Raw genomic sequence first — 20,309 nt, 5'->3', positions numbered from 1 at the left:
CAGTCGGACTGAGGGTTGTAGAACCCGGGAGGAATCGGCCGAAAGCCTTGGGTTTGGGCACCGCTGCCCGGAGTTATCCCAAGCTGGGTCAACCTTCACCGGCTGGTCCTGTTTGAGTCCCATTCTTGAAGGAGGATCGGCCTCACGTCCTCTTTGGAGGGTTGGGGTGTTTTGTTTTTTTTTGAGAAATGCGGGTTGGGTCTGATTTAAAAATCCCTTTAGAAAAAGTGTTCCCTGCGTGCTATCATGGGGGGCGGTGGCATAATGCGACCTCCCTGGTTATTCTATCAGCTCAACCTCTGGATTTGCTCAAGGCCTTGAACCATTCAGAAACGTTACACACACTAGATTCGCATCACACACTAAGTACCGACTATGACGATAAATAATTAAAACAAAAAACAAAAAACTAAGCGGCTTAGGCCAATCAAATCCAGCACATTCTGCCAATAAGGCTGCTAAATTTTTCCTGGACTGGGTTAAACCTGCTGTGGGAATACAGCCATCCGGGAGACATCAGCTGCCTCACCTAAGGAGGCCTCCGGTCATTGGGAGGTTTCTTGGTCCATTAATTCGACCAACCAACGGAGCAAGCAATGCCTTCCGGGAAAGAGCTCGCGCCTTCTCCCACAGTAACGATGCAAGAGGCTTAACAGAAGCACAACGGGCCCCTGATTACCAGGCCCTCCTCCCCACCGCCACAAGCCCCACCGCTGCTTCCCTCAATGGCTTCGGTGGCGAATACCACACTGCTGCCTCCCCATCAGTAAACCCTTCTCCGTCGCGCCCGTCTGATCCTCGCCTGAGTCCGATCTTTTCAGAAGCGGCTCGTCAAACCATCTCGGCCCCAAGGGCCAGCAAACCGCCCAGCAACTTCTCAGCAAGACCGGCCGCTCTATTTGCGGCAACAAGCCTTTTACTCACCTCGGATGCTCGCCTCTTCTTCCAGCGCTTGGCGTTACTGATCCGCCGCCCAACGCTCCAAGTCCTGGAAAACGGGGCCGACTTCGTGGCTCCTAGCGGAATGACACTCCCTCGCGATTTATGGAAATCCTGCTCTTGGGTGCCCGGTGATCCGTGCCCTTGTTCGCAATTGTGACCACAGAGCAGCTTTGTCCCTGCCAGCACCCCCAGCGCCAAAATGCTCCCTCATCTCAGCCTTCCTCCAAAGAGCAAACGGAGCCTTGCTCAACCACCGCCTGTCCTTCTCGTGTCCCACTGTAACCGACCCAGCTGACGGGGAGGGGTTCTGAATCGAGTAAGCTGGAATACGAAGAGGACCCAAGAGAGCCCATGGGGAAGGGAAGCCCAGCCAGGCAGCTCTGTCCTGGAGGGGAAAGGCTACTGCCCCAGCCGCCTGGTGCAGAAAACCGCAGAGATCCTGGAGTACTGCAAATAAGCAAAGACGTTACAGAAATAAAAAGCAGATTTAAGCTTCGGAAGTAGAAATAAGTTCCACTCTAATTCACTGGAGTATCAGAGGTAGGAAGGGTAAACGCAGTCAAGCTTTCATGATTCTGTTACTCTAGTTTACTCTATTGTTCTAGTCAAACTTGTGCAGACGGTTTCCTGTCTTGGTCTACCTCGCTGGGCTGACACCCGGAATGCTTAGAGGCAAGAGAAGTTGAATCTTCCCGGGCCATAGGGCGCCTCCGGCGAATTCCTCTTTGGTTTAGAGAAAATTCTCGCTTTGTGAAGTTGAAGAAATCCCGACCCCCTTGTTTGATCTCTTATTTATATCAAATATGATCTGCCTCTCACTCCCAGAGCGATCGTCGGTTTCCAACTCGTCCTAGCTCTTCCCTTGGCTTGGACTTCGACAGCGACCTATGGTGGGTCTCGTTGCGGTGGCGCTTCACCACTTCTCCGCTATATTTAGGAAAGACGGCGGCCGCGGCAGAGACTTTTCCCATCCCATCGCCATCACCCCATCCATCGCCGAGGAAAGGCTGCGATGTTGTTTTGCATCCCGAAGGCTGCATCCACCTGGGGATCGGGATCGGGCTTCCAAGGCTCTCTGTGAGGTCACGGATGTCCTTCGGCTGAATCGAACCGGAGCGCTTTTCCAGGGAAGCCTTTTCGCAGCCGGGCTGGACTCCCCTCTTCTTCTGCGGAGGAGTCGGCACGGTATTGCTCGGCTTTGCTCCACAAACCACGGAAGGGTCGGCTTAGAGGATAGTCCGAGCGCTTCCCAGGAGCAGGAAGGTGCCTAGTGGTGCTAACCCGGGTCGGAAACTTCCTCCGCTGCCCAGCTGGCTAGTTCTGGCAAGCTCAGTGGGAATCACCTGCACTAGATGGGAAGGGCAGGTCCGGAGGGGGCGAGCAGAGGACTGCCTGCAGGGGAGGAGTTTGCGGACGTTGGGCGGGGCCAGCCCCAGCCCTCCTTGCCACCCACCTGTGTCTGCTGGAGTCCGGACCTCTCGACGGCGAAAACAACGGCAGCAGAAGCCCAAGAGAGAAGAGCTTTGGTTGGGGGGCCCGTCAAATTCAGGCCGCCGCAGCCAACCTTCCTGGTGATGGAGCTCCCTACCTTAGCCAGCGGGGACCCCTCCGAGACCGCCCGCCTGGTGGGCAGCCAAAGCAGCCGCAGCTCCGATAGTCTTCGCCTGAAGAGGTGAGGCAGCCCCGCAGAGCAGCCCTTTTCCTTCTGCCACCGATTCTCCTGCCCGCTATTCCCCCCGCCTCTACCCCTGCCGAGTCCTGCCCTGCCAGAGAGCCCTGGGCTCCGTCCGGGCCCATCCGAGCCAAGCGGAAGGAAAAGCCCTGGATCTTTAGGCAGGCCCGGAGTTCTCTGAAGGACGTTCCGTTCCGTTCTTGTTCGCTCCCTCGGGAGGATCGTGATTTCCAGCAAGCGGCCAGTTACCGAAGGTTCCTCCTGTCCCCCTCCCTGCCTCTCGGTGCGTGCATCACCCTCACTCTGAGCCCCCTCCTCTCTTCCATCCTCTACGGTGAGGTTGGTCCCCTCCGCTTTTCCTCGACGGTTAACGGCAACTTTGCTCGCCCAGAGTTTTCCCCTCTCTTCCCACGGCAGCTGACTCCCCGGCCCCTCCGCTTGCTGTCTTTCCTCTCCTTCCGAGATCCCTGCAGCCCAGGATCCCTGCAGCCCCCACACGGGACGTGCTTTTTGATTCCTGCTGTTCAACACCCCCGCCCGGCTTGATGGCTTTCTACTTGTGGGGTGCAGGGGAAGGGAGCCCCATTTCATTACAGGTGGGAGGAGAACTGGTCCAGGCAGTGAGAAGGAAGAGATCAAAGGAAGAGGGCTTTGGAGATGAAGGCTGCTTTGGGTGGATTTTTGGTCTACAGCCTGCCTTTTCTCTGTTTCCCAGTGTTCCTCTGGAAAAGGTAGGGGGCAAAATGGATCTGCTCCTAGTGTGGGCTCAAGAAACTCCAAGGGGCCTTTTCTTGCAGTTGCTGCAGTAATGCCCCTCATTCTTCCTGCCCTGCACCAAAAGCAGTTGGTTATTGCTCAGTGGAAAACTGGCAGTGAGGTGGGAGGAAGGAATGGATTCTGCCTGCCCTTCTGCTGCCTCTGCCCTCAGTGGACAAGACCCCTTTTCAAACACCTCACCTAAGATTTTGGCAGATACAGCTCCAGAATGGAGCTGCTGACTGAGCTGGGGTGGGGGAGGAAAGAAGGAATCCTGTTTGCATGCTGCTCTATACAGAAGAGGAACCACTGACTAGTTGGACCAGCTGAAATGACCCATTTTCTGAATCACATAATACCAGAAGCATAAAGGGGCTGCATTTGCATAATACACTAAGACTGCACAAAACAAAAACATAAGCAACATTAACATCAAATTTAAAGTAACCAAGCTCCGTAGGTTGCACAAATGCAGCCATTCTTTTTTAATTCAATCTGCTTCGCCTACTGTAAACATAGTCCTTCAGTTTAACTACACTGGGAATGGAAGGCCACCTTCCAGAGGCAAATTTGTGGAGGAGGTTAGTGAGTTATCCCTTACTTGCTATCCCTTCCTTTGCTGTTCTGGTTGCTCCTTTGATAGGCAGGGTGGCTGCTTAGCTTTCTACCCATCTGCCTCCATATTTCTGTTGGGTGCCAGGCACAGCTGAGCAGTGGGCTGGTAAAGTCTGCTCTTTGGGACTGTCACTGTTTCCCTTCTGCCTTTCCTTGCTTGCATTTGAGGAGGGAGCAGGCACTTGAACTCAGCAACAACCTTCATCCTTTCTTCAGATTAGCCAGGCCTAGTCAGAGAAAGAAGCTCTGAAGGTCATTAGGGTCAATTGTCCTGGAAGGACAAGACCATCTCTTCCATCTCCTCAGTGAATCTCATTTGGATGTAAAAAATTTGGCTGTGCTCAGGCTCAGTAGGCAAATTGTGTAGACATGGACATTTTCTGTTTCCAGGGTGTTCTGAGGAAAACTCTCTGGATTTCTAAATCCTTGAATAGCTAATGTCACTTTTGTGATTTCCTGCCTCAAATTAGGGGCAAGTTGTATTGTTGGTTTTCAATAATAATGACTACAGGGAGACACAAAAAAGGAAGCTCTATACATGAAAATAATGGTTTATACACTGAACTACTAGCTATCCAACCCTTTAGCTGAGACAACCAGTGATTCTATTATATAAAATTCATTATTTCGCCATTGTTATAAGCTACGCAGAACATATGAATTACAGTATTGGCTTTCTAATGGAAAGATCTAGGATTTCTTGCAAAAAATAACATCGACTTTCTGCCTTTTTCCTCTTCTACTTGTATTAAAAACCCAGACTGGATGTGCTCCCCGCCCATTGGGGGAAAATGTTGAATAATTTCTACCCGATAGATGTCTTCTTGAGCCACTGACATAATTGCATCAGAATGTGACTAATTTGCAAGGCACAGCCTTTAATTAAATGCTGAAAAGTTGTGCTTCACAGCTCTCATCCAGATTAATGCACAGGCCTTTTGGATAATCAGAGAATCTAGGCACATGCTAGCATTGGAAATGTTGGGGGGGGGGGGGTTGAAAAAAGTTTTTTTTTAAACAGCAATGTCTAAAAGTGTAGTTCCCCTTTATTATCACCTCAATATTCCCCCCCCTCCCCTCAATACAATCATAAGAATTTTTCACAGGGCATGCTTAACCTAATCGGGCAACTTCAAAGGCTACATTTAATTACGGTACTTCTAACCTTGGTTAATTTGTTAAAACTCCCTGGGCATTGTGAACTCAGTTGAGTTTAGTTATGGGTCTGTCCCCCAAAATAAGTTAATTCAGCAACAGGTTAATTGATGCATTTATTTAAATTTATTATGTTCAGATAGCTATGAGGAAGAGCTAAATAACTATGGACTTGGAAGTAACTTGAATCACACCTCTCAAACGGTTCTGGTGCTTTGAACAGAATGACATTTTTTTATACCTTAATCCTTAGGCACTGTCACGCATAAAACTAACCAAAACTAATCCTATTAAACCTATCCCATTTAGTTTAGTTTAGTATGCTGAGGTAGCCTTCGAGAAACACGACGGTCTCGCTAGTTACCCGCCACTTATTCATTGTTTGGAGCGTTGAGCAGCGAACCAGGACGGGGGAGTTCGTCTTTTAAGTTCGACCTGGTATGGACCGAAATCGGCGACGGGGCTTTTGCAGTCTCCGAGCCAGGCTTTGAGTTCTGCCCGTCTGATGGTTCAGCTTCGATGCAAAAGGAACGGGCGGGGCGTTAGGCGCTGCTGCGGCTCCTCCGACCGAGCGGCCGGCTGTGGAATAAATGGCGTCGGGAGCTGGAGTGCAGAGGCCGGGCATTGCAGGAAAGCTCTCCAGAAGAAAAGGCGAGGCCGCGGTGGGAGACGGGGCGGGGGCTCTCTTGCGCAGGAGGACCGAGCGCAACTGGGCTAACCCACCACTGAGATATTTCAGACCATTTGTGAGAGTGACGATAGGATTTGAAACTAGACTTCCAGCTCCCTTCACTGGGCCGCTATGCCCGCGAAGGCAGGGCAGGCCCTGGGCCCTACTGGGCCCATGAAAACTTCCGAGCCTACATTGCGAAACGTGAGGGAAGGAAACGGTCGGTCGGCCTTGCTCCAGGGTTACTCGGGGAGGAGGCCCCTTCCGAAGTATAATTATCTGAAATAATAAGAGGAAATGGGATAAATTTTAAAAAACCCAATTAAGATCGAAAGACAAGATTCATGTCAGTATTTCTCCACAGATTCCCTGCTATTGGACCGTGACCAGGAGGGGCAAAAGGGATGAAGGGAAAAAGACACCGACTGTTGAAGCCCACAGCAAACAATACCAGCTGGACAATTTTGATCTTTGTTATTGATCTGTATCCAAGCTCCCTTTAAAATGTGTACAGCATGTGCCTCCTCGACTAGTCCCTGCAGTTTTCTTGGGAACATTTTCTGAAGTGGTTTGACATTGTCTGCTGATCAGCTCAAAGTCACCTATTTGGCTTTGTGCCCAAGTCCTGGAATTCATAGTCTCCCAGTTTCTAGTTTGATGCCTTAACCTCTGCAAATTGGTTCTCTCCCTCTAAAACCCTAGGGAAATAAATTCTAGCAGATATTATGTCCTGAGTCTGATTTTTTTTTTGAGTTGTTGAACAAGGGAGGAAATGCTCCTTTAATTTGTTCCGGCTAAAGATTACTTAAGTCTGTATTGCTGAGGAGAGAAGAAAGCAAAGTTATGGGGACAGGGCAAAAAGAAAGAGGAGGGAAAAAAATGCATATTAAGCATATTTTCATCCTCCTCAATGCAAGTAAAGAAGTTGGAGCTAATCCAAAGCCTACCCTGGAGGTCAACAAGAAGAAAGGGGGGGGTTGGGGGGAAGTGCCCAAATTAACTGAATCAGGTCCCCCTACACCTGATTCATGGCCATAGAAAACCCTGGACAGAAGACAGTCTCTATGTGACATGATGTGAATATACTTTGGAGTTAATCCAAAACCTATCTGAGCTACATATCTTCTAATTCTTGATTTCTAAGTGAATGCCAACACACTTGAAATGTAGTGAATCTTCTGAGCACACAGCCATTGTGGGATCCCTCAGATTGTTACCCTCGGTAGAGGAGCATATGAGTTGCAGTTCCTTACTCAGGTTGCCTGGAAGTTCCTGTAGTATGAAAGTGGTTAGATAGTCATAGAGGAATGTAAAATGTGTGGTTTCTGCTAAGGATTGGCTTGAGTCCTTCCACTCCCTCTTGACTGCCCAGGTGTTGAAGCATGTCCAGCTGAAAGTTTTGCTGGAGACTTGCTTGCATTTGCTCCTGAGTTAAACTCTCTTTTGAAGAGCCCTTGACATGTGCAGCTGCCATGGGAAAACCTCATGAGATGTATTGGGGATTTTCAGCTCTTGTTGGGGCAGAGAATTGAGTTGGCTTAAAATTGGTAGAAGATTACTGAGCCATCCCTTGCTATTAATTATCCATCTGGATGACTGAAATGTATTATTAGCATCTGCCTTCTCTGGGTGAGTGCTTATGAAAGACACTGCCAAGTTCCAAATAAATATAGGGTGGCGAATATCAGAGCCAAGTTACACTTGTGTTATATCACATGCTTCTGCAGGGATCAGCCAAAATCATTCCATGTTATCCAGCATTCTGCCTCCTGCAGTGGTCAGGCTAATATCTCTGAGAGACTCACAAATAGGGCAGGAAGATGGGCTGAGGGAGCTCACATGGTAAGACTCTGGGCCTGGCCACCACTGAGGTCAGCAGCTTTGATTCACAGTCCGATTCCCATGAGTGAATAAAATTGCGGAGGGACAAGAAAGGAGCCCCCCCCCCATTTGCCTATTGGCAGTCAGGCGTCCCACAGGTAAAGATAACACCACCCGAAAAATTCCTTTCACAGAGACAGCCAGCCACCTCAGTGATCCCTGTCTAACATGTGCCATACGTTAAATAAAAAATAAAGGGCAGGAAGTCAAGAACCAAGGAAGTCAAGTCGTTTCTAGTGTGCATCCATCTTCTTCCTAATTGGTTCAGTTTGCTAGGTACCTTAACTAGGGCAGTTCAAGATCTAATAAAGTTTGTAGAATATTATATCTTATAAACTTGAATATATATCTGTAGATGGAGGGAAGAAAGAGAGTAGTGTTATTCAAACCCTTTCCCTTAGCTAGTTTATTATTTCATGTATTATTATGCAATCTCATAAAATAAGTTAATTCTATCAATAGGTTAACCTATGTAGCCAATATGTATTGCTCATTTGTTTGTGGTTCTTATCAGTAGTTTTAATTGGTATAACTATTTCTCCATAAAACCAGAATGTGAGCATATATATCTTTATTGCTCTCACCAGAATCCAGTGGGCTGCACTTTCATGATTTCTGCTCAAGCCTTCATCAGATTTGCCTTATTTTTTCATTCTTGCTGGATATTGGATTAACACCATTGCAACACTAGGGGGGGCAGGATTGATGTGGACTTCTGGCATCAGTGCTCCTTGGTGCTCTTTGAGCTTGTTTTCTTTCAGAGTTTCATGTCAATCCTTTTTCCCCCCAACACTTTATTTATACATTTATACATAATACCATTACTAATTGAACAATACTGTGACAATACATATATATTTATACATCCTATGCAATACACACTACTTCCACACCCTCATAACTATTATATATATTATTTACATTTTCTATTATGTCTATTGTCAATCCAGATATACCATGTTTCCCATATTGCATTGTATTCCATGTCAGCTTTCCCTTTTAGTTCCATAGTTAATTTATCCACTTCCACGCACTCAAAAGATTTTTTTAATTATTAAACCTTCGGGAGGTCTGGTGTTTTTCTTCCAGTACTGTGCATAGGAAATCCTGGCTGCTGTTATTGTAATATAAGATATTTTGTCTTTCTATTATAGTTTCTTTTAATTATTCCTAAAAAGAATAGTTCCGGGATGAAATCGATTTTTTTTTTAGTTAACGCCTCTAACCACATGTAAATCACTTTCCAATATTTCTTTGCTTCAGGGCATGACCACCAAGAATGAAAGAAGGTACCCTGTTGATGTCCACACTTCCAGCAATTTGGTTTTAGATTTGGGTAGATCTTAGCCAATCGTGAAGGCGCCATACACCAACAATATAACATTTTGTGTTGGTTTTCTTTGTAAGCTGCCGATTTTGTTATTTTATGTCAATCCTAAACTACAAATATTCTCCTTTATTAGTACTTTTGGCATCTGGCCCAGATGGAGGGTTCTTTTGATGGCACAATATTTTTTCAGTTTGTTTGCAGGTTCTCAGGATGTCTTTCATAACCCGCCCTCAGAAAATGGCCGTGCAAATATATCCATGGTGGGTCTCAAGATGGAGCCATGTGTGGTCCCCCATTGTCACCTTATGCCATCTTCCATCACTCAAAGTCAACAGAAACATCAGGCTCAGCGGAAACTCAGCATTGCCTGTCTGGTCTGCTTTCTCTTCATGGTTGGAGAAGTTATAGGTCAGTTTTGTCAAAAGATATAATAGATCTGTCTGTCCTATTTATTAATTTATTAATCATCCGCATTTATCAAAACACATTGAACCTAGTTGTTGAATTAGCTACTTTTCTGGATTCACCCAACTCATTAAACCATAAATTGACTAAAAGGCCTCTGTATAACACATGAAGTGATATACAATAAAACATGATTATCTTATCAACCAATTTAGCAAGTTGTGCACATACTTACGCTAGGTTTTAATTGACCTGTCTCCATCTATGCTTTTAAAATCCCAGAGGGTCTGTCTGTTTGCCTTCCAGGTGGATACCTGGCACATAGTCTGGCCATCATGACAGATGCAGCCCACCTGTTGACAGATATGGGCAGTATGGGTGTCAGCCTCTTTTCACTCTGGGTCTCTACTCGCCCAGCCACCAAAACCATGAGCTTCGGCTGGCACCGCTCAGGTACGTTCTTTCAATAGCTGATCAATGAAAACATCTCCCATCATTCAAACAGGTTAGAACCTTTCTCTGACATTAGCAGAAAGCTGAAGCATATTTTTTACACTGAAAGCTAGAGAACAATCTAGAGAATAATTTGTTTAGCCAGGAATCAGTCATGGAGAGATGGTTGCATTAATAAGCAGCTACATATGGCTTTTAGCACCTGTCCTGAGAATTAAGACTTTCCTATAAAAGGAAAGTTTTGCCTGAAGAGATTAGGACATTAGAATAACCGAATTGGCCTTTTATAGGAAAGTCTGAATGGAATGTACATTTCTCAAGAACTCTAAAATATTTGTTCATGAAAAAGTCCTTAGACAACAGACATTTGTCCCTGGTTTCATCTGAGAGCTATTCACACCAACCTCTGCCTGTTTTCCATTGACAAAATGAATGAATGTTGAAAGATAATTTTTCTGATCTTGTGGAATAAGATTTTTCTCTGATCAGAGTCTTTTTTAAGATTGGTATTGGTTTGGGACAGAATGTTTGCTGATTCCTTCCTTCTCATGATAGCCTGTGTTAGGGTAACCCCATCTTATCTATTGAAGTTAATAGCCCAGCATATATTTACATTTATTTGTTTTACTTCCTTGAACAATAATAGAAATCCATCTGAAACATACTTTTGTGAGTACTGCCCTCCCGTGTCTAGGGTCTGGGATTGTTGTCCCCTTTTTTAAAAAATACTTGTCCATACATTGTCTCAATATATGCAACTATGGTACTCACTTCTCTGTGAATGCTTTTTCCCCTATTGTCCACTCTGCTTTTCTCTGTTTTTTTGACAAAATAATTATACCAATTAAAAGAAAAAACAGCATTTGAACATATGGTGAGGCATTTTCGAAAGAAACATATGTTTGTGTGAAAGACTACAAGGAATTAATTTATCCCTTTTGAACCATTACAAAGCAGTGTGAGGGCAAAATACTTAGAAAAAAAACAAGGTAGAGCTATGTGCAATTTACAATTATTTTCAATTGTATAAATTACTTATTGAGAACCAGTTTGGTTAAGACATCAGGTAAGAAACAGGAGACTGTGAGTTCTAATCTTGTCTCTGGAACAAAATGTCAATGGATATTCTCATTCTGGTCAAGGTTGTTCCAAAGGGGCCTTTCCCCCCCAAATGACAACTGGACTTTCTTGTTTTTTCTTTGAAAACTTTCGCTTCTCATCCAACAAGCTTCTTTAGTTCTGAAGGCACAAAGTCTCACACCTTGGACCAATCACTTTCTCTTAGTCCTAGGAAGGAGATAATTGCAAACCATTTCTGAAAAACCTTGCCACAAAAACTGCAGGGACTTGTCCAGGTAATTTCCAGGAATCAGTCATAATGGAACAGAAGAAACAAAAAGGATTACCTGTAAGCTGCTTGAGAGACTTGTTATCCTGAAATGTAGAATTTAAAATAAATAAACTTAAGTTGAAGAAAAGTGATTTCTATTTTATCTTGCATCAACTTTATAGGCTGATGAAAATCGATGGGCTTAATTTCATCCAATTTAGATTTATAGCAAATCTTATTTCTCCACTATTCTCCACTCTTTTGTGAGTACAAAACAATGATATCATAAACTTGGCTTCCTCACCAGTCCATTTTCTATTTCTATTTCTATCATCTCTATTTCTATTTATCAAATTTAAAAACCACCCATCTCACAGAGTGATTCTATTATGGCAGTAGAGTCAATAATAAAATATGTTGCCCAATTGTGGGAGCGTGTCCATTACAGGCCCTCAGAATTATTTTCTCCTCAGATTTTTATTGTTGTTTCTTTATGGCACATCATCTAGTAACCCATGTGGCATGGATATGGTAGATCTGATGTCACTTTGCCTTATTGCAGTTTGGGACTCTGTAATGGCTTCTCTAAAATTACTAACAACTACTTTGAGTTGTTTCAAGTATATAGTTGTATAGTTGTATTTTCTCATGTTTTTTTTTTCTTATTGCCTTTGATTTTTTCAACTATCAAGATTTTCTCCACTATCAGAAAGGTCTTTTCACATTGTGTTACCTATTTCAACATTAACTTTCTTATTAATCTGTGTCTAGCATTCTGTCTGATTTTACTTCCTGTGGTATTGAATGATGTATTCTCGTTACCCAAAGTATTCCCAATCAATTTTTACAGCTTTCATAGCCATAACATTGGAGAGCCATGGGCTTGATCATGCAGACTTGTTATTTCTTCACATTAATATTTTGCCTAAACTTGTCTTTCTCCCAATGAGGTTATATCTCTTAATTTCATGGCTATAGTCACCTGAACATAATAAAAATGCCCAGTTATCTTTTTGGAGCTCCCCTTGCCTTTTTTGCTATCTATCAGTTATTATCAATATAAACTCAAGTACTCCTGCTTCTTCTAAATTGTACATTTGGCAGTTCTCGTTCCATATATTGTTGAAACTCAGATTTCAAATCTTGAGCATTAGCTAATAAATGCAATTGTTCACTAAATACAACTGATTAGGGAATGTAAGGTTAAAGAGGAAAAGCATAACATAAGGCTACTTAAATCTTCAGCTACCGGTAGTAATGAAACGAGTGGTCATTTTTATACTTGTGATTATACTGGTAGCATCACCCATCAATTGTAGAAATGATATAAAGCCTATCTATTTCATTGTTATTTTGACATTGTGACTAGGTGACACGAACATATGCAAATGATCTAAGGAGAGCTTGGCAATTGCCAGGGCACTACAAAACATTTCTACATGCAAGTAGGGAAAGGGCCAGTGTGAAAATTTAAACTAACCTGTAGATTCTCCCAAATTTTTCTCCAAATAATTTTGAACAGAGCCAAGATGAGATCTAAGTTTTGCCCTTTTGGTGTGAAATTAATGCCAGTCTAATGCCAGTCAGCATTACTGTTCCCCAAGCAGCTTGCAGAAAGATCAGGTTAGAAAATTGTCAAGATAGTCAGGGAACCTAAGCAGCAGCTTTCTTTTTTCTCACAGAAACACTGGGTGCCTTGGCTTCTGTCCTCTCTATCTGGATCGTTACAGGAGTGCTGGTCTACTTAGCTTCAGCCCGCATAATTAGCAACGACTATGAGATTGAAGCTTCTGTGATGCTGGGTACTTCAGCCTGTGCAGTGGGAGTGAACATCATGTAAGGTTTACTAGGATGGGGAAAATATTTGACTATTAACTCTGTGAGGAGGTAACTTTGATTATCAGGTAGAGTGACTATGTGGGATCGATTAAGCAAGCTAACTTCTATTGCAAGCTGTCAGCCATATACTCCACTGATTGCATGTTGAAGGGGTCTATTTTGAGCAGACAGATCCTGTTTGTGGCCATCAGAAATTTGTTCTACTTGTCTTTATGATGCCACTCACTGTATTTGAGGGGTTTTGTTGATATTTGGTTGGTTTGATTGAAAAGAAACTTCCGGTGGTCTTTTGATTTGATTTTGCTGGAAGCCACTTCCCTTCACTGGTCATCTTTCCAAAATGACTTTTCCCAAAGCTGTTGCTTTTTAATCCTTCAAGATGCTGGAGATTATGCTGATCCTATCAGGCAGGATTCTACCTACGGTTTCTGCTTCCTGCAGAGCAATTCTAAAATATTAGCTAAATAACTATATATCCAAATAAAATATGTGCATATTTAAAAGATTTCCTATTTTGCTTGGTTGCTCTAAAAGCACTGATTACGATATGCCCTTAAGGATCTATACTATAGCTGCTACATTTTGAGTATGATTATTTTGTAATTAAATGATATCACCAGTATGAATATGATATATATGCTAGTGCAGTTGTCTGAACCGATTGGTGAAGAAATAGGAACTCTAGGTAGAAGAGGGTTTGCTGTGATGGATGGGATTTTTAGAATTGTTTGGTGATAAATAGAGACAAAGATGACCTTAGTTACCACTCTTGAAATTCTCCACAGCATGGTCTACCTTCTGCATCAGTCAGGCTCTGCACATAGTCATGGATTCAGCACAAGAGGCTATGAACAGATTGAGGACAGCCCTCATGGCCTCTCCATTCCCACCCATGACAACACCAGTGTCCGAGCGGCTTTTGTACATGTGGTGGGGGACCTACTTCAAAGCATTGGGGTCTTTGTGGCTGCCACTGTCATCTATTTCAAGGTATGAAGGACCAGGGTATGATAATTAATACAATGTGCCGTTTCTCTTTTTCTCTAAATGAAGAGCTCCCTTATTAGCATCTCCCTCCATTACTTCTACTTTCCCCCCAGCCTGAGACAATAGTTGTGCAGAACAGTAGATGTAGAATCCCAGAGCAACTAAAGTCACCAAGGAGATAAATAGCGTGAATAAACAACTGATGGAAGAAACAGCTCTTCCTCACACATTGCAAAAGAATCTATGATTGGGCCAGATATCTTTGCCCTAATGGTGAATCTGATTGGGAGATCAGGCTCAGGGAAACGGAGATGCAAGCATTTGATACATTTTTCTTCTAAAACTTACCTCCATTTCATTTGCTGTACATGCAAATGTTCAGTGGAAGAGATATCAAGTTCCTATCCAGACTACTTGGGAGAAGATGGACCCAGAAACTCCTAGTAATTATACTCATTTACATATAGGGCCAATACTTTCTCTCTGTCTATAGAGGACACTCTTGGAATTTTAAGGGTACTCCCACAAAATGTGCATCCATGATTGGCTGACTTGTAACAGAATACCAAATTGCATAACAGGAATCTAAAAGAAAACAAACTTACCAATGAATTTAACGATGGATGCGTGTTTAAAGAGAGCAAAATATTTTTAAAAAGAATTAAAATAACCATGAAACAAAATTTCAGTGTAGCATAGAAAACCCGGTTACCTTCAGATAAATTGTTTGCACTAAGTTTAGGTCTACTGTATTCAATCTGGGCTACCATTCCATCAGAATGGCAGCTATTTAATGATCACATGAATTTTTATAGCTCAGATATAACAAAGATCAAAATATATAAACATTCTACCGAGAATGGCTATAAAAAAACTAAGGGGATTGTGTGACTGCTTGTCCTTTTCCTTTGCAAAACCAATCCAGGGTGTAAGAATTGGGAGATAAGTACCAGGATGCTTCATACTATCTGCCATTCCCTCTCCTTTTTTGCAGCCCCAATGTAAGATTGCTGACCCAGTGAGTACTTTCCTCTTCTCAATCTTTGTGCTGGGCTCCACTTTAACCATCCTTCGCGATGTCTTTCGAGTACTGATGGAAGGTAAGTTGTCTTTCACAGCTGCAAGGGGGCTACATTACAGGGGGATGGACATTGTTAAAATAATTCTAGAATGATTCTTTCAGGTAATCAATGTTATTATAGGAAATTATTAATAATTAACAATGGTTTCTGTACAATTAACAGTGTAAGTGGATAGTATAAATGTATTGAAAGCTATCGGCAATGATGGCAAGAGAAAAGGAATTTTCCTTAAGTACATTGAAGAAGAAAATAATGACATACATCTCTTTAGTTATGTATGTCAAAAGGTGAAGAAATGAGAAACCACCAGAGGGTGTGTTCATAAGTTGGCCTTTAGATATCTTGCCCCAAGTGGCAAATGTTTAGAAATAAACTATTAAGACTTTTGGAATAAGAAAATAAGGCAGAGTCTTGTGTTGATCAAAGTATAAGATGAAGAAATTATCTTGATGATGATGGTGATCAACTACCTACAATTAGTTACCATACAGTAAGTGGGATAAATTCCAGTGGGATCTATAACAAAACAGTGCACCTGTGTTGCACGCAGTCCAATTGACATGCTCCTTTAGAGCTCTTGGCAATTAGAATAGAATAGAATTTTTTATTGGCCAAGTGTGATTGGACACACAAGGAATTTGTCTTGGTGCATATGCTCTCAGCATACATAAAATTAGTCCTACCTACTGCAAGATATTATAGGCTGCAAAAACATCAAACTGGCAGTCTATTCCTGCTTCCTGTTTTTTTTAATTTTCCACCTGGCATTTGACATTCTATGGTACCAAAGGATATTCAGTCCTTGCTGTGCTGTTCTTTAGTTGATTTATCCATTTAAATATCTGTGGAGATTCTCAGTCATCCAGGTCATAGTTGTCTCAAAGGTGCTTTTTCAAAAGGCAACTGGACTGTTTTTTCATTGAGGAAGAAGAATAAAATGTTTTGTTTCTCATCCAAGAAACTTCATCAGTTGTGATGGCGGAGGGGGCGCGGCGGAGAATGGAAAGATAGGGACTGACAGTTGAGACTGTCCATTTAAATAAAAAGCCCTTTATCCTTCTGCAAACCTTGAAGTTTCTTAAGGGCTCCTCTTATCTTGCATTTGTCCTGATTGGCTCAAATCCTGTTTACACTTGTCACTCATGTTTGCACTTAGATGGCATTGATTTGATTGATTGGTTAGGTGCCATCAAGTCAGTGTCGACTCTTAGCAACCACATAGATGGGTTTTCTCCATAATGACCTGTCCCTAGCCTGGCTTTTCAGGTTTTCCAGTGGTACACCCATTGCCATTATAACTGAATCCATCTGGATTGCAATGGCATGATTACAGCTAAGGTAAGGGAGGTTCACATGTGGGTTTCAAGGAGACACTAAGAGTCTATTAGCCATGGATCTTTTCAAACTGCAGTAACAAACCAAGAATTGTATAATGGCTTTTAGATTAGTAACAGCATCAATTTCCCTCTGTTCAGGAACAGTGTTTTTTAAATAAAAAGATCATCACAGATGATGATGCCCTACTGGAATGCTTTCCCGACATATACTTATGATTACCACAATATGCAAGCTGTTTATGGGATTTCTGTTAAAATGTGTATATAATGAGAATGTTTTTAAGTGTTCACTTTTTAATCTTTTTCTCTTTCTTTCTCTTTTCTTTTCGCGTTTCTTTCTTTTTCCTTGCTCTTTTCTGGTTTTTCTATTTGTGTATGTATTGTTGATTTGTTTTTAATTGTAAAATTAATAAAATTTGTTTAAAAAATGTGTTTAAGCCACAACTCTTTTAAAAATGGGCAATAGCATACCCGAGGCTTGTTATGCTGTTCAAACCTATGCAGCCATCACGAGTTTGTAGAAACTAGAATTTGAAACAAAGATTTGTAATTTCCACAATTCAGCAATGCTGGACACTTAAGAGTCTCAGGTAACTACTGGTATTTGTCTTTGATAAAAGAGCCCCATAGAATCAAGTGTGTGTCTTAGATAGTATCATTCACACATTCATTAATCATTGAGTTTTAACCATTCACACACTCATTAATCATCCATTGAAGTATGTGTTTATGTGACTTGTTGGACTTACTCAACAAATTTTAACTAAAGGCTCTGTGCAACTTGTTTATATAGAAAGTAGTTCTGCTCTCCATTGGAGGGGGCAGAACTGGAAAATGATTTTTCTGATCAAAAATAAAGTGATGTACCGGTATACTAGTCCTCTCAAATTTAAGTACAAAAATAAATGGAGCTGTGTTTTCTCAAGACTGGTCTTGATAAAATGTGCTAAGCTGCATAGTTGATGTGATAGTGCTTTCCTTAGCTTGGAGGGAAATTGCGTAGAAGATACCTCTCTTCTCCTACATCTAGTGGCTTCCTCCCAGGAACTCTGTGTAAAGTGGCTGCTTTATGGTAGGTTTGGATGGTAGGCAGTCACTTTGCACAATTGAAACAGGGACCAGAGGCTTCTAAAAGGGGATTGAATTGGATCCAGTTAAATGTGTGCCATTTCTTTGTCCTTCAGGGACACCTCGAGGTGTGGAGTTCCAAGCAGTTAAGGAAACCCTGCTCTCTGTCAAAGGTGTGAAGCAGGTCCATAATCTGCACCTTTGGGCTTTAACACTCAGCCATCATGTTGTGGCTGTACACGTAGCTGTTGGTGAGTACTTTTTTCTTCTATTTGGAGCAGCTGTAGACCATGCAGGAAATCTGCAGTCTTTCACGGGCTTCCACACTTGGTTTATAAGGAGCATACAGGCTTAAGAATAGATGGGTTGTGGCAGAATCATATTCCTGGTCTCTGGAAAGAGAGTGAAAGCAGCACAGATTTTTTAAAAAAATGGCATGACCAAGAATACACAGGACAGAGCCTTTCAGATTTTATTTTCTCCTAGTGTGGGTAGTTGCGGTAGTGTTATTGCTACTATTGTCATCACCTTCAGAAAACCAAATATCTGAATATTTTAGAGGTTCTTTTTCAAGTTTTGAAACTATCTTAAATCTTGTTTGCAGATGTATAAGGTCCCCATTTCATCTTTAAAATTTTCAACCCCCCTCCCCTTCCCAGGTGGTTCCTGGCCTTATAAAATGGGACCCTTTACTGTTATGTCTTATCCCAAGCCTTTAGCTTTTTTCAGAAAATTGTCTTTTGTAGACTTACTTGGAGATGCAGAGGATTGAACTCGGGATGCGAAATAGGATCTCTGCTATTCTGGCTTGGGAACTACAAATAGTAGCTTTTATTTCCCCTATAGGGGAATGCACGAGATAAGCCTGAGCCAGTTTACAACTGACCCTACTTTGACTTTTGCTTCTAGAATACGATGCTGACATGGAGGTTGTGCTGCAAGAAGCCACAGCTCTGCTACAAAGCAAGTTTGGCTTCTTCTCATGCACCATACAGGTGGAGCACTACCTGGATGACATGGCCACCTGCCACCAATGCCTGGACCCACAGGACTAAGGGGAAAGTGCTACCATGTCTACTTTTCTCTTCTCTTCAACTGCCAGCCCCAGGTGATGCCTGGAAATCCAGGGCCAGAAGCAGGGACCAGCCCTTTTTGCCATTCACAGCAAAAGCCTCCTCTCAATGCATGTTTAACCAGCATATGCAGGAAACGGCAAAGCACCAGGGATAACTGTCTGCCCAGCCAAGGAAGTCTCCACGGAAGAGTTGCTGGCTCGGATTTGCCTCTTCAGGTTGCATTCCAGTCATGTGGGACCACAACTGCTTCCCATGTTCATTTGCTAATTGTATTGGTGTACAAATCCAACAGAAATGGAGATCTGGTGGTAAGGGCTTTAACCATCTTTGCTCTTGAGATGGAAAGCAGTCATTTTTTTCAATTTGGGTAGCTTGGTGCTTGTTCAGGGCTTTTATTGCGACCATCTCTGTGTTTGCATGTGTTGCAGGAGTAACAATAACTTTTCAAAATGAATGCGAAATATGAAAGCATGGGTGGAGCAACATTATTCCACTCCACCTCCTATTGTGACTAATCCCGCAAAAGTAAAGCAAGCCCTATTTTGCCTGCAGAATGAGCAGCAGAATTAGCCTCAAAAATGTCTTCTGTCCCAATGATCTCACCAAGTTATCTTTATTCCTTTTCCTGGAGAAAAGTTGATATTTGCATAGCTTTTCTGTCTAAACCAAGCTTTAAAAAGTCAGTTCTCATGTGAGTCAATCTCAGCTCCTGGTGACTCCATGGATCCATCTGTATCATTTTCTTAGCCACAGTATAGAAATGCCTGTCTTCTTTCAGCATGGTTTTTTTTTTCATGTTCTCTACTATGGTAGTCCCTGGAGGTTTCTTGTCTAAATAATGACCAGACCTGACCTCAAAACTTATGTACGTATAGAAACTACATGCTATGACAGCCAGGATGCTGTTTGCTTACAGATTATGGTTACCCAAATCTCACTTGGAGGAGAAATGAAGATTCTCAAAATTATTCTATTGGATTGGTCTTTTACTGATCTGAACAAGAAAAATAGGAATTAAGTGCAAACTGATTATGTTGTATATATAATATAAATACCAAATGAAAGGATGCCTGAAGAACCATTTGACTTGGAAGACTATAGTTACTATCCATTTTTAAGATTCAGGGAAGATTGTGGGGGGGAATGGGAAAAAAATATTAAGGTCATCACAGCTGCTCTTCAACAGGCAGACAGATCTCAGCAGCAAGGTTAGAGATAGTTCAGTGAAATCATCTCCCTCCCGGCTCGATCTAGCATGACCAAGGTAGCTGGTTAGTTAAGAATGTTTACTTTAGTCCCCATGGCAATTTGTTTTTTTCTGCAAAGTAGCTCAAGGTACCCATGTGCTCTCCAGGCAACCATCACTGATACTGGTGGTTAAAGTAATTAAAGAAGCTGCTCCTCACAGCCACTTTCCAGAGGCCAAGTAAAGTGGCCCAAAATCTTAGTGACTAAGAAAAGTTTTCTGCTACCGCTATCTGAACTTGTTCCCACACTACCACCATATGCTCAGCCCAAGTCATTTTTGCATTCACAATTTGAGTATTATGTGTATGCCTGTGTAGTGGATGTATGTATGTTTTTACTGTATAGTGTTTTTTACAGTGTATCCAGATGGTATTTTAACTATTTTAATTCAATGCTGAAAATATTTGTGATTCCAATAAAGTAACCTGCTCAGCCACACCAGACTAGTTTACTGAGGCTCGGA

The 20,309-nt window shown here is 42.6% G+C and overlaps 1 protein-coding gene across 1 annotated transcript; it reads left to right on the top strand.

The window, feature by feature from the left end:
- The first annotated feature begins 9,215 nt into the window (after window positions 1–9,215).
- On the top strand, window positions 9,216–19,930 carry SLC30A3 (solute carrier family 30 member 3). The gene is made up of 7 exons (XM_026708491.2): window positions 9,216–9,429; window positions 9,733–9,879; window positions 12,892–13,045; window positions 13,834–14,038; window positions 15,030–15,135; window positions 17,639–17,773; window positions 18,432–19,930. The coding sequence occupies exons 1-7, from the start codon at window positions 9,279–9,281 to the stop codon at window positions 18,575–18,577; spliced, it is 1,044 nt and encodes a 347-aa protein (XP_026564276.1). The 5' UTR covers window positions 9,216–9,278; the 3' UTR covers window positions 18,578–19,930.
- The last annotated feature ends 379 nt before the right edge of the window (window positions 19,931–20,309 follow it).

This window comes from Pseudonaja textilis, chromosome 1 (genome assembly GCF_049901715.1).
Source record: "Pseudonaja textilis isolate UNSWEBS1 chromosome 1, rPseTex1.2, whole genome shotgun sequence".
NCBI lineage: Eukaryota > Metazoa > Chordata > Lepidosauria > Squamata > Elapidae > Pseudonaja > Pseudonaja textilis.
This window is presented reverse-complemented; position numbering and strand designations above follow the sequence as displayed.